Source organism: Meriones unguiculatus, chromosome 20, assembly GCF_030254825.1.
Source record: "Meriones unguiculatus strain TT.TT164.6M chromosome 20, Bangor_MerUng_6.1, whole genome shotgun sequence".
Taxonomy (NCBI): Eukaryota; Metazoa; Chordata; class Mammalia; order Rodentia; family Muridae; genus Meriones; species Meriones unguiculatus.
This window is the reverse complement of record NC_083367.1, coordinates 14,334,561-14,347,308: the sequence shown is the minus strand read 5'-3', so window position 1 is coordinate 14,347,308 and position 12,748 is coordinate 14,334,561. Positions and strand designations below refer to the sequence as shown.

The following is a 12,748-nucleotide window of genomic DNA, read 5'->3' as shown; positions in this document are numbered from 1 at the left end:
TTTGCACCTGCCTTCCATTCAGCTCTCTCTGCCCCTTCTCTTCCTTCATTGTTGTTGGTTTTGTTGGGGTTTTTTTTGTTGTTGTTTCCTAAGATTATTTATTTATTTATTTTATGTATGAGTAATCTATCTGCATGTACACATGCATGCCAGAAGAGGACATCAGATTCCAGTCTAGATGGTTGTGAGCCACCATGTGGCTGCTGGGAATTGACTCAGGATCTCTGGAAGAGCAGCCTCATCCACTTAATCCATTCAGCCATCTCTCCAGCACCCCCCGCCAGCTGTTTTTATTGTTGATATTTCCTCCTCCCTCATCCTCCTCACAGTTAGCAGAATGTTGCAGAATTAAAAGAAAGTGTGGGTTTAAGATTATGTTGTGTCCGTGGAGCATTTGGAACACCTCTGAAGTCATAATCTTCATCTCCCCCTTGTGGAATAATGGACACAGCATGGGGTTTGCTTGCTTACTTTTTGAATCAACTCAATCTGGACTGAAAGCCACTCAGAAGCTGTGTGAACTTGGGCAAGTGGCTTCAGTTCAGAGTCATTCTAATCTAGGTTAAGTTTTGGATGAGGTAAATGGTTCAAGAACACACTGAGACTGGCTACTGAGGACTACAGAGTCTATTAGAAGAGTTATTATAACTGTGGACAGGCAGGCAGAGTGGCAACTGCATGGCAGGGCCTCCAAAGAAAGTTGAGGCCCCACACCAGAGATGGAAAGCAGAGTGGGGGCAGGGGTCACTAGAGAAAATCAGAGGAGGCAGCCAGAGCCCTTTCTTACACTTCTTGGGGTGGTGGTTCACAGCAGGGGCCTGCAGCCAGGATCAGTGGTTTCGAGACAGGAGACAGGGAAGGGTGACAGGATGGGGGTACTCCTTTCATGTAAACTCATTTTCAGGGTGAGACTTCTGCTAACTTGGCACTCATGACATCCAGACAATTTCGAGACCAATGAAATGATGACGATGGTAGTGGTGGTGGTGGTGGTGGTGATATTTAAATCATAGAACTCATAGAAATGTGAGATGGATGTCCAAATATCTCACAGTACTGTCAAACAGGCCACTTTCAGTTTTATTTATTTATTTTTTTCAATGCAGTTTATTCAGGAACCTTGAACCTGACCCTGGGGAAAGCCAGCCCACAGCTTAAATCGCCTCTGGGTAGCCAACCCCAGCACTTTCAGTTTTAAAAGCTAAAATCAGAAAACATGTAGCTTTTGCCTGATCGTGTGACTTATGTAAAGCTTAGGCTGTTTTCTCCACCCCCACTCTCCCTATAAAAACCTGGCAAAAGCTGTTGAAGCTTTGTTTCTAAAATTAAGTGTGACTTCTATTGGGTGTTTTGTTGTTTCCCCTTTCATTGCTTTTTAAGTTACTAGAGCTTTTTTTTTTAAAGCAAGAAATAATATGAGTATTAAAAGTATCAAAAAATTCAGAGACTATGCCAAGAACAAAAATATCAGAAATTGAAAACAAGCATAATTTCATTTACCAGCTATAAACTCATATTAGACATAAATTGTATTTAACTGCCTCAAACCATATATACTGTGTAAGACTTGAGAAAAAAATATCCTTCATCACACAACAGTATACACTAAGGTGTAGTTCAGATTGAGGCTAATCATGTAATGAATTTCTGATGCTAGCAGAAAGCCAGGCAATGGGGACCCAGAATGCAGCGAATAATGCTTTCAGGGGGCCATGTAAACTGTGAGAATCTGCCAGGCATAGAGGAACGGAGCACATTTACTGGGTAGAGCAAACAGCCTGTGAGAAACCCCAAGGCATTGTGGAGACCTGGGGGAGCTGGTTGGCCTGGCCTGGCAATTTGTCTGGTGAAAAGCAGCCTTTCGCTGAAGCTGCTGAGACCCGCCTTGACCAGCTTCCTCTGCACTGCCAAAGAATGTGGAAGTTGGTTGTTGGCTGTGGAGAATGAGGCTGCTGGGAGTGACAGATCAAAGCCTGGCTTTATTTCTACCACAAGAGTACATTTAAGATATATGTTAATGTTCTAAATGAGCATTATTACAAAATTGTTAGTAGATTCCCCCTTACATCTCCCAGCTTCCTTGCCGCTCCAGCTCCTCACTTGTAACCTCTCTCCCCATCGCCATTCCTGTGTGGCCTTTTGCCCACCCATAACCCTCCTGATCAACTACCCACCCTTGGTGTGTCCTTTCCAGCCTTTTAGACTTTGTGTGTATACACATACACACACACACACACACACACACACACACACACACTTGTATACTACAGGCTAAGATCTGCCTATAAGAAGAAAGGTAGCTTTTGCCTTTCTGACATCTTGCATAATTGCTTCCCAGATCCATCCATTTTCCTACAAATTTCATAACGCCATTTTTCTTTAGAGTCGAATAAAATTCCATTGTGTATATGATGTGCCCCTTCATCTGTTAAGGGCCATCTAGGCTGGTTCTGTTTCCATCTAGGCTGTTGTGAATAGAGCAGCAATGGGCACAGGTGTACATGAATCTCTGGTAAAATATGTGTTTATGCCTACAGTCGTTTAAAAAAAAAACTACAACTGTTACAGGTTTTTGTTTGTTTGTTTGTTTGTTTGTTTTTGTTTTTTCATAAACAAGCCAAGGACAGTTTCTGGTCAGAGACGTCTCAGAAAGCTCTCGCCTGCAGAAACCACCCTAAACATGAGTCCAGTTTGGCCTTAGACATAGGTGGTCTTTTTTTTTTTTAAGCTTTTAGGAACTTTATTTTCCTTCCACCTTTTTCCCCTTTGCTCGGGTGCCTCAGTGGTGGCTCCAACCCACTCGGTGGCTGGTGCTGTGGGAGCTGCTGACCAGTCCAGCTGGCTGGGCACTCCAGTCTTAAAGGAGCCCTGCAGGGAAAATACTGAGCTGGCGCCCCTGGAGGAAGGAATGAAGGAATGTCTTAGGCCCTGCTAGATTAGCCTAGGAGGAGGGCTCTTCAAGGAAAGCCGTGTTTATGCTTTATTTCTTTAAACGGTTTGATGGCACCACCACGTGGAAATGTAGTAGAATACAGCTTTGGAACCTACACTTTTTTTTAACTCTCTCATAGGTCACTCCCTATCGCAATGTTCCCTCCCTCCTCCCCTCCCAGTACCACCCCCACCTCCTCTCTCCCCTGGGTCCACTCCTCTCCCCTGGGTCCAGGCCTCCCAAGAATGTCCACCACACATGGCACGGTCAAATTGCAATAAGACGAGGTGCATCCTCTCATTAAGGCTGGACAAGGCAACCCAGTAGGGGGAAAAGGGGAGCCTGTGCTTTTGAAAATCAGGTGTGAGGATATGGCACGCATGGGGTCAGAGACAACTTGAGAGAGTTGGCTCTCTCCTACCAGCGTGAGTCTAGGACTCCCATTTTCAGGTGTGGTAGCAATTGTTTACCTGCTGAGCCATCTTCCTGGCCCTGGCCTATGTATTTTCAAAGGGTAGATCCCAGGACAATGTCCTTCCTTTAAACCATGCTTCCCCGTAGGAATGTGAGCGGCATCTCAGAAACAGCTTTTCTTCTTCCTGTTGGGGCACACACTGAAGAAAGCTCCAGGACAGACTCTTCACAAGGGCCTTGGATCTCGTCACCCTTCCTTCACTTTCATCCTCTGTATTTTTAGCATCCATACTGTAGGAAACTTAATCATCTTGACGATTTTTCTATTGCAACTACTAATTCAAATTGAGATCAGTCTAGCTGAAGAAAAAGTACCTCTAGCATTTCGAAAATTCAGAAATGACCTGCCACCATCTACAATTAGTATATGAGTCAATTAATTTCCAAGTTATCACGCAAATGCATATTTATTTCTGGCTCAGGGGCTTTCAGCTAAAGCCCTGTGCTGTGTGGAAGGCCTGGCCTTCACGTTGGCATGGGCCGGGTGGCTCTGGTAAGTCGCCCTCCTCTCTCAGACTCTTGTGTGCACATGCGTCTGGAGGCTTCAGGGTTGCAGGGTGCACCTGCAGAGCCACAGGTGTGAGCAGAACCCTCAGCCTTTTAGGGCCCGTCCCTGCTTAGGCTGCAGTTCCCACACGACGACCCAGGCTCCCCAAAGCACAGAGCGCCTCGTGGGCTCTTATCAAAAGCGCTTTCCTTCCTTTCTCGGAGCACTGACCCACTGCAAATAGCGCTAGCTATAAAACTGAAGTCATGTCTACCCTGGGAATCACTCTCTTCCTCTTAAATATACAATCTGTTGTCAAACTTTAACTCAAAATACAAGAGCCTTTGGTCTTGTTTTTTTGTTTCCTTGTTTGTTTATACCCCAGGCTAGCCTCAAACTCACAGTCCTGCCTCGGCTCCAGTATGGTAACACCAGACCCCTGAGCCGATCTACTTCTCTGCTGCAAGTGGTCTATCTCCTCTGCCTCTAAACTGCAGATCACGTCAGGGTGGGTATTCCTATGTGGGTATTCCTATGTCTCCTGCCCGCCAGGAGACACTGAGGTCATGCTTGTGCTTCTGACCACAGCTCTATACGGCGGGATCAAAGACGGCGATGATCACGTATTGAGTCCCTGCGTGTGTTAATGCATTTATTCTTCCCTTGATCTGCTCACTAGCACACCATATTTTGCGAGTGAAGAGACTGAGGACCCGTTCATTACTTGATTAAGCAAATACTCATTTTACCTGGGTTATCAGGCACTGGGGATGCAAGGGCAAACAGCAGGAGGCCTGCTCTCTTGGAGTCTGTGGGGTCTTGCCCTGGACCATCCAAGGGGCAGAAATGAAGCGATAGGCTGGTCCACCAGTGAAGAAGGATGCTATATGACTGGGAAAGGGTAGGGTGGAGGAGAGGAACTGTCCTGTGTTGGAGTTAGCGCAGATGTCTCCTGAAACAAACCTGTCACCTAAGACATGCTGAGCTTAGAATTCACGTGGGGGCAGCAGGGGCCACAAGTGAGACTGCAGTGCGTGATGTCTGTGCAAACCTGGTTTCCATACACTCCGTGGCTTTGCTGGAAAATACTTGCAGCGATACTTCAGCCCACCACGTCCCTTCTTCCCAGAAGACTGTGGGTGCTGGAGAACATCAGCGCCATCTCCTGGTATGTGGTTCAAGCAGTAAGCACTAGGAAGTGATCGTGAGGAGTTCAGGATATGAATTCGTGTGCTGACCACAGTGCAGTGTGAAATTGCCCGTGTTTAATAAGGAAAGCTTTTGGTCTTGTGTACGTAGATTACACACTGTGCTATTTCTCTAACCCTCACGGTCTGTATGGTTTTTAAACAGCGTTCTGGGTACCAGGGCACTCCCACACTAAATCCTTCAACTCAGATGTTTGCTGTGTGGCTGCCTGGGATGATTCCGGTCGGCATTCAGGAGACAGAGCGGCTGTGGTCAGTTCTGCAAGTGGAACTCAGACACATCTTACTCATCTAATTCAAAGTTCTTAGTCTTCCTTCCTCAAATGATAATGTTCAAGGCTCTTTTCCAGCCTTCAGCCCACACTGTTCTCAGAGATCAAAGAAAGAACTCCCTTGCATCAGTACTGTGGGAAATAAAATAGTGGGAATACAAAGACAAAAGCTCCTGGGGTGATGGTCAGTCTAGTGGGAACACCTCTTTCAACCACCCCACGTGTCTTAACCCTTCCCAAATAGTGCCACCAACTGGGACAAAGTATTTGGGCATACTAGCCTATGGGAGTCGTTACCATTGAAACTACCACTCAGAGCCAGCATACTCTATACAAAAGTCAGGGTGTGCAAAGGCGAAAGGCGTGGTCACCTCCAAAGACGGAGATGAAGGCTTCCAGTCAAATGGATGCCATCATGTCTGAACTGGAAATGGCGTTAGCCAGGTAAAGAGGGTAGAGATGGGATGGGGTATGAAGAGGCCAGTCTGTGCAGGGTCTCAAAGGAAGACAAAGGATGGCACATTTGGGATCCACAATTTCCAAAAAAAAAAAAACAGGAAAGTAACGTGCAAAGATAGTGTGCAGGCCAGAGTGTGGTGTTTCCTCTTCCTTGCTTTTCTTGACTTGTGCACAGTTACATTCATTTCCCTGACCTCAGTGTCACCTCACGGGCAGGAAGCGGCCTGGGAATACCCACCCTGACATGATCTGCCGTTTAGAGGTGGAGGAGATTGACCACTCGCAGCACAGAAGTAGATCGGCTCAGAGCTCTGGTGTTACCGTCTTCCATTTGACTAAGTTCTCAATCAAAGACGGGAAAATGAAAGACGCTTCTATTCTAGAAATAGTAACCCAAACCTATTATCATACCAGTTGGCAACTGATTCTTGGCTGCCCTTGGACAGACAACTGGAAGGGGTGGGGGTGAACATTGAAGGCCATTCTCCATCCAGAGGGGAGGGCTGTTATTCAATTCCAAGGGCTCCGTGGCTCCAGATCTTGCTCCTCTCCCCTGCCCCCAGAGAAATCAAGTAGTTTAGATTCTTGGCAAAAAAGTAAAATATTTTAAACATTTTAATTCTCTTGAATTAAAAATGAGAGGAAAGGGGAAGGAAAGGAGAGAGAGAAAGGGAGGAAGAGAGAGAGAGAACACTCAAGAGCCAATGACTAAATGAAAGAATGTGTTCTCATGGTCCAGCCTTGCAACTTTGGTTTAAAAGTTCCAGGTAAATGCACCTGGAATATATCTCCATCATTGATCTGCTTACTGTCCCCTAACAGCCGTTCTCTCCTTGCTTTCCAGAAAGAGATGACAACCAGGATGTGTCACTAACACCCCACCTCATCTTCCAGAAGAGAGGAACCCTGTTTCTCCCAAGAGTCCCCACGGGACAGGAAGTGGTCCTCCCTGGCTGACATGATCCCTACTTCCAGGAGCAGGAACGCCGAAGCCCCGCCAGGACTTCTGAAAGACATCTCCTACCCATTCCATGTGCTCTTACCCTTTAAGTGCTGCTAGCCAGAGCCTGTGGGCCATGCAGACCACAGCACGAAGGACCAGCCTTAACCCCTTCGGCTGAGGACAGTGCAGGAGAGGCCACTGCCCTTCGCCCGTGGCACACTTCTGCCTGGGAGCTGCCCCCTAGGCTGTACTGGAATTCAGGTTTTAAGACTGAGAGGCTTGTTGCGGTGGTTCTTGTTAGGCTTTTGACTCACTTCTCTGTCACTTATTTGTCTAAGTACCAAGCAAATTTGGAGAACGTTTAGGCGGTACATTTTCCTATGCCGTCTCTCCACAATTTCCCTAAGCCATTGAGCCCTGGCTTTGGGGCTTAGGGGACTGGTAGCTAGGAAAGGCCTGCAGTTCTGGAACCATCTACCATTTCCCTTGTAGGTGGCTTCACCAGGGGCCAGTTAATGGCTACATGATGTATGCCCCAGGCAGGCATTCACAGGCTAACAACGGGAAGAATCTGGTTGCCCTAGTCAGAAGGTATTCTTCATAGCCACAGCCATTTCTAGACTCTTCCATTAGAGATAAGCTTTCCCATTTCCCAGAAGAGAAAGATAAAGTTAAAAATGACCTCTAGGATCCTTGAGCCAGATTAGTGCAGTGTTTGCTAAGGGGTAGTGAGTCCTAGCTGTCCCTACACAGTGTAATACTAGGGTCTCAGTGACAAGAGAAAAATACAGTTGTTATTTGGTACATGTAGATTAACTACTCAACTTGTGGCCTTTCCAACTTGACCCCAGAGATTCTTCTCCTCCCCATTTTCCTTTTCTCTCCTCCCCATTTTCCCTCCCTATTCTCCTTATTCTCACTCCATTTCTTCCTCATTCTCTCCTTATTTCTCCCCAGTCATCCCACCAGACGATGACACAGAGTTAATTTCTGTTGAGTGCTACGGTCACCAAGGTCTTCCTGTTATCCATTCAAGTTTATCCCTTCCAGCAGTCAGAATAACCATTCTGTGCTCTCTCTTGCCTTTAGGTTTAGTAAATGAAATGTTGCCTTCTCTGATTCATTGACAAAACTGTGGTTCTAACAGCTTGACTAAGAAGTACCCTACTTCCCATGATATTGATTTCAGTGAAGTGTCAGTTGGTGAAGGGAAGTAGATATGAATGTGTTCTTGTAGTTAAAGTAATAACAAAGGATGACTAAGTTAATCTGATGTTACTTAGTATACATAATATGTTAAAGCCATCTGTGGCCACCACAAAGGCCTAGAAAGCATGACATCTTTGTCTAAATGATGAAAAGGCCGACTGTATGGACTGAGTGACATTGTGCACGATGGAACTGTGCAGAACAACCCTTCCTTCCTGTCTCGTGGATGTCTTGTGAAGCCATCGTTACCACTTTGATGGTACTGGCTTGCTCCAACCTACAGCAACTTTGTTTCTTTTCTCCCTAAGTAATGTTTAGAGGCCAAGATAAGCAATGCTTTTTTGGTTTGGGTTTGGGTTTTTTGTTTGTTTGTTTGTTTTGGGGGGGTGTTTGGTTTTGGTTTTTGTCAGTATCACTTTGGGCTAAAAGTATTATCTAAGGGCCCAGATATAATAACACACCACATGGGATGCAGGATAGTGGCCCTGAGAAATGGCAGGTCATTCCACAAGGCCTTGGGGAGTGTGTGTAGCTATGTGCCTTTAACAACTGAAGGACTTACTCCCCTTTGTGCCTATATTTTAGTAATGCTTAGTCCCAGGAGAAGCCCGACTTTGAAGATATTTGTCATTTCTTTCTAAAGTTATTTCCTACCAATTATTTGTGTATATGAAATTTCCATTTAGCTTAAGACATCCAATTATTTTTAATTCTTGGAACAATCTTCTCTGGCTTGTATTGCTAATTGCACTAATCAGCTCTTAAGGTCTAGCCAGCTGCTCTGCTTTTTTAAAGTACAGGGTGTTCATCTTTCTACAGAACTTTGTTTAGCAAATTCTGAAGAAAAAAATCCTCACGAGTTGCTTTTAAGCCTTCGGCCTGACCCTATCTTCCATACATCTGTATTGTGAATGGGATATCCTTGCAACCTCTAGGACAGCTCCAGGCCTGTTTCTGTCTCCTAACCTTATTCTTTCTCCTTTTCTGCATTTATTTTAATTTTGGGAAAATTCAAAGTTGAAAGATTATAAATGTTCTTGAGTGTACCAAGCATTAGCATATCACCTCATTTTCTTTCTCACTATAAATGCAGTCATTACAGAACCATCAAAAACAAAAAACAAATTCCGGTCATCATAAAGTTTTAAAATATTTTATCATTCATACCCCTCCTCATCTTCAATGTCATCAACTACAGAGCCAGAACATTAATGCTGTGCATGTTTGATAGACAACCCATGGTTCAAATTCTGCCTCAAAAAATTCCTTGTAGTTGATTTTTCTTAAAAAAAAATCTAGATATAATCAAAAACTACACTTTGCATTTAATTGCCATTATTTTCATTTCCATTAATGGATTATCACCCTCCCTCCTACCCCCGCTGCATACATGCGCGCTCGCGTGTGTGTGTGTGTGTGTGTGTGTGTGTGTGTGTGTGTGTGTATTTGTGTGGGCTGTCTTTTATGACTGGATTTACTAAACAAATGCAAGCTGGTTTTAATATGGCAGTGTGCCCACATTCCGAAGGAATACTTTCTGCTTATTTCCTCATAGTGAGAGTTAGGTTAAACATGTCAAGGTTAAGAGTGTTCACAGTGTTGATGTATCGTCCTTGCAACATGAGAGAAAATGTTAATGTCTGATTGAAGATTAATCAGTGGGTTCAAGGGTTATCTGCCTCTGAGCCAATCAAGTTCCATAATTCATTGTTAAGCTCTGAAATTCAATACACACACCATGTCTATAATATGAAGTTCAATGTGTATACTTCACATCTTAATGTTATCAGAGACCATGATTCCTGATATTAAATCCTTTGCTGTGGATGGTACAGCAGTGTGACAAGCGTGAGACCTTTCCACTTAAGATGAAAAGGAAGCAGGAATATTTCATTTGCAAAGAATACAGAAGAATGTTGGCTTATGAATGTGTATGATCCTACAGCCAGAGGTGAAGTGTGTGTGTGTGTGTGTGTGTGTGTGTGTGTGTGTGCATTGTTTCTCTTTCCCTTAGTGACTTCCCATTCAGCCCATGGTTTACTCATTGAGCTCAGCTCATATATTATGAGACACCACTCTTACATCGCCCTTGGCATGCTGAAACTCACTATGTAGACAAGGCTGGCTGTGAACTCATTTGCCTCTGCTTCCTGAGTGTTGAGATTAAAGGCGCCCACCACCATATTCAACTGCCCATGTATTCTAATAGAGGGTGACTACTAATTATTTTTGAAAACATATTAACTTTCACAGTTTGTCGTCTCTCTCCAAAAGAGGTAATTGGGAATGGAGGTTTGTTTGTTTGTTTGTTTTTGTTTTAGATTTTTATGAACTTGGGCACAGTCTAAGAGGCCATACATTTTTATATCAACCATATTAATAAGATATTTCCAATCTGTCCTCTGGGGTTAAGATCTGAACTTGGGATACACTGTGGAAACATTAATCCTTCCACTTCTGTTCCCCAAGACAGCCCACAAGCCCCTCATCCAGGCCCCCTTACCTCTAGGCTTCTTTTGGGTCCAGCCAATGGAAATAATGGAAAGTATAGATTAAATTACTGATCTAGATTATTTTTCTGCTTCTTAGGCTGTTGAACATCTCTTCCCTGAATGTTCTATTTCTTTTCTTGGAACTAGGGTGAATGGAAGGAACCTCAGAGCTTCCTGATTTATTCTTCCTATCATACAATCATTCCAGCAACATTCCAGGTAGAACACGTTCTGCTTTTACAGATGGTCAGGCACAGAACTACAGAATCCTCTGTAGAACCAACTGAAACTTGACAGCCTTTGAAACCTTCCTTCCAACCCAAGCCAAATAGTCCTTTTGAGCTCCAGCCTTTGTCTCATGCCCTCTACCTAGAAAGGTCCAGAGACTAGTCAGTGGTAGCAAATGGTTAATAACAGCTTTACTCGCACACTAGTGAAAAACATGAAGACTTCCTTCAGAAGTCTCCCAATGGAGGCACCCCCTCAGAAGTTTGCCATTAAGCATTTCTATGGTTGAGCTATAAACTCAAAAGCTCTCCCTGTGTCTGTGTCACAGACATTACACACTGTGAACTGATAAATTATATCTTCTCCAGACCCTTCCTTTTTTTTTAATAGTCCTGGCTATAAGAAATCTTTGGATGTTTTTATTTCAGTTGACTCTATGGAAATCTTTAAGTTATCTTAACCGTTCTAAGTTTCCTTTCTTCCTACGTGTAACATCTTTCATCATAACACAACTGTTCGGGTTTGGTTTAAATTTTCCTTAGCTGAAAAAAATTAAGGAATTCAGTTTCTGCCAGTCCACCATTTACCCAGCCCATTGTCACTGACGGAAGCATGTCACTTCCAATAGTCCCTTAGCCTAAAGGATACCATGCTAAGAAAAAGAAACAGCGTGTCTTCAAGAAATGCCAGAGGCATCATTTGGATAGTATTGTCATTCTAGCTCTGATATTTTGGCTTTAAAGAAACTAGTGATTCCTGTCTAAAATTAGCCAAACAAAGTATATTTTAGAGGTAATGATTTTTTTCCTGGTTTTTAAAATGTTTATTAAAAAAAAAAAACTCCTTTATAGCAATCTATTTTCCTCTGGGCAGGTATTAAATATGGGTAAAATATTTTCAATGATATATAAAGATTTGTGTAACAAAGGGTGATTCATTTTCTAATGAAGCAAGCTGTTTACTAGCTTCTAGTGATCTGCCTTCAAACTTTTCCTGTCTCTTTTTTAAGTACATCTGAAAAATGTTAACTATTTTTGTTCCACTTGTGATTCAGTTAAGTTTGTCAGAAAGTAGACTAACATAATTAAATCAATTAAAAGAGCTAGATAAATCTAAAGAATATTTATGAAATAAATTTCTGTGTGAGCTTAAGAATTCGAATGTCATGAATAAAAGCTAAATAACCATCTTCTAGTCTGTCTTCTTTACACACCTAATTTAAAAGATAGTATGGCACCTTGCGGTGTTCCAGATGGTGTCAGTACAAGGAAACTGGCTAATTTTACAAAAGCTGCAAATTTGTTTGAAAGCACACATGAACACATTCACGTTTTAACTGGTCCTTCAGGTCACTTGCAGCTCAGGGGTCTCTGGGCCCTCATTCTGAAGTACATGTTGTCTTCAGCAACAGGAATGTAATGTCACGGGGGGGGGGGACAGCCTAGTGCTATAGCAATAGGCCGTATATTTTGGAAGTTTCTTGGACAGCCCTCGCCAACAACTCAAGAGGGCTTGCCAGGCCCAGTATCAGGTTTTGTCAGGTAGTCTTTGGCTCTTGAAGGGAACACCGTCTGCCTAGATGAGAAAACCTTAAACTCTATATGTGCCTTCATTCAAAGAACTGTGTGTACTGTCAAAGTAAACACATATTTAATAATAATATGGTTCCTTGCTGCTTTTTCAAACATTTTTTTTTGCCTTCCTCCTTCTTCTTCATTTACTTCCCTTCCACTCACTGCCTTTTTCCCCAGATAAGATCACTGCTATTCCCCTTCTTTATTACACCTCAACTCCATCATCCAGCAGTGGCCCTGTTTTACTTTACTAGTTTCTCGTCCTATAGAACTTATTCAAGACCAACTTGAGATAGACAAGACCTTATCAATAAAGAAAAAAAGAAAGGAAGGTGTAAGAAATGGATTGTTGCGGTCCATTTTTGATGTGATGGGTTCTTAAGTTGCACCTGCCTGTCTCAGGACTCTGAGATTTAGAAAGGTCTATGTGACTGAGCCCAGGAAAAGGGGGATGGCAACCTTAAGTGCTA

The 12,748-nt window shown here is 43.5% G+C and overlaps 1 protein-coding gene across 5 annotated transcripts in view; it reads left to right on the top strand.

The window, feature by feature from the left end:
• Mob3b (MOB kinase activator 3B) overlaps positions 1–11,893 on the top strand; it is a 182,048-nt gene extending 170,155 nt beyond the window's left edge. For 4 of the 5 annotated variants that reach the window (XM_060373397.1, XM_021642682.2, XM_060373398.1 and 1 more), the window contains exon 4: positions 6,677–11,893. In XM_060373397.1, the coding sequence (XP_060229380.1) occupies positions 6,677–6,706 (30 nt within the window). In that variant the 3' untranslated portion in view covers positions 6,707–11,893. The remainder of the gene's footprint in view (positions 1–6,676) is intronic. The other variant, XM_060373400.1, reaches the window with a different exon arrangement.
• Positions 11,894–12,748: the final 855 nt, after the last annotated feature.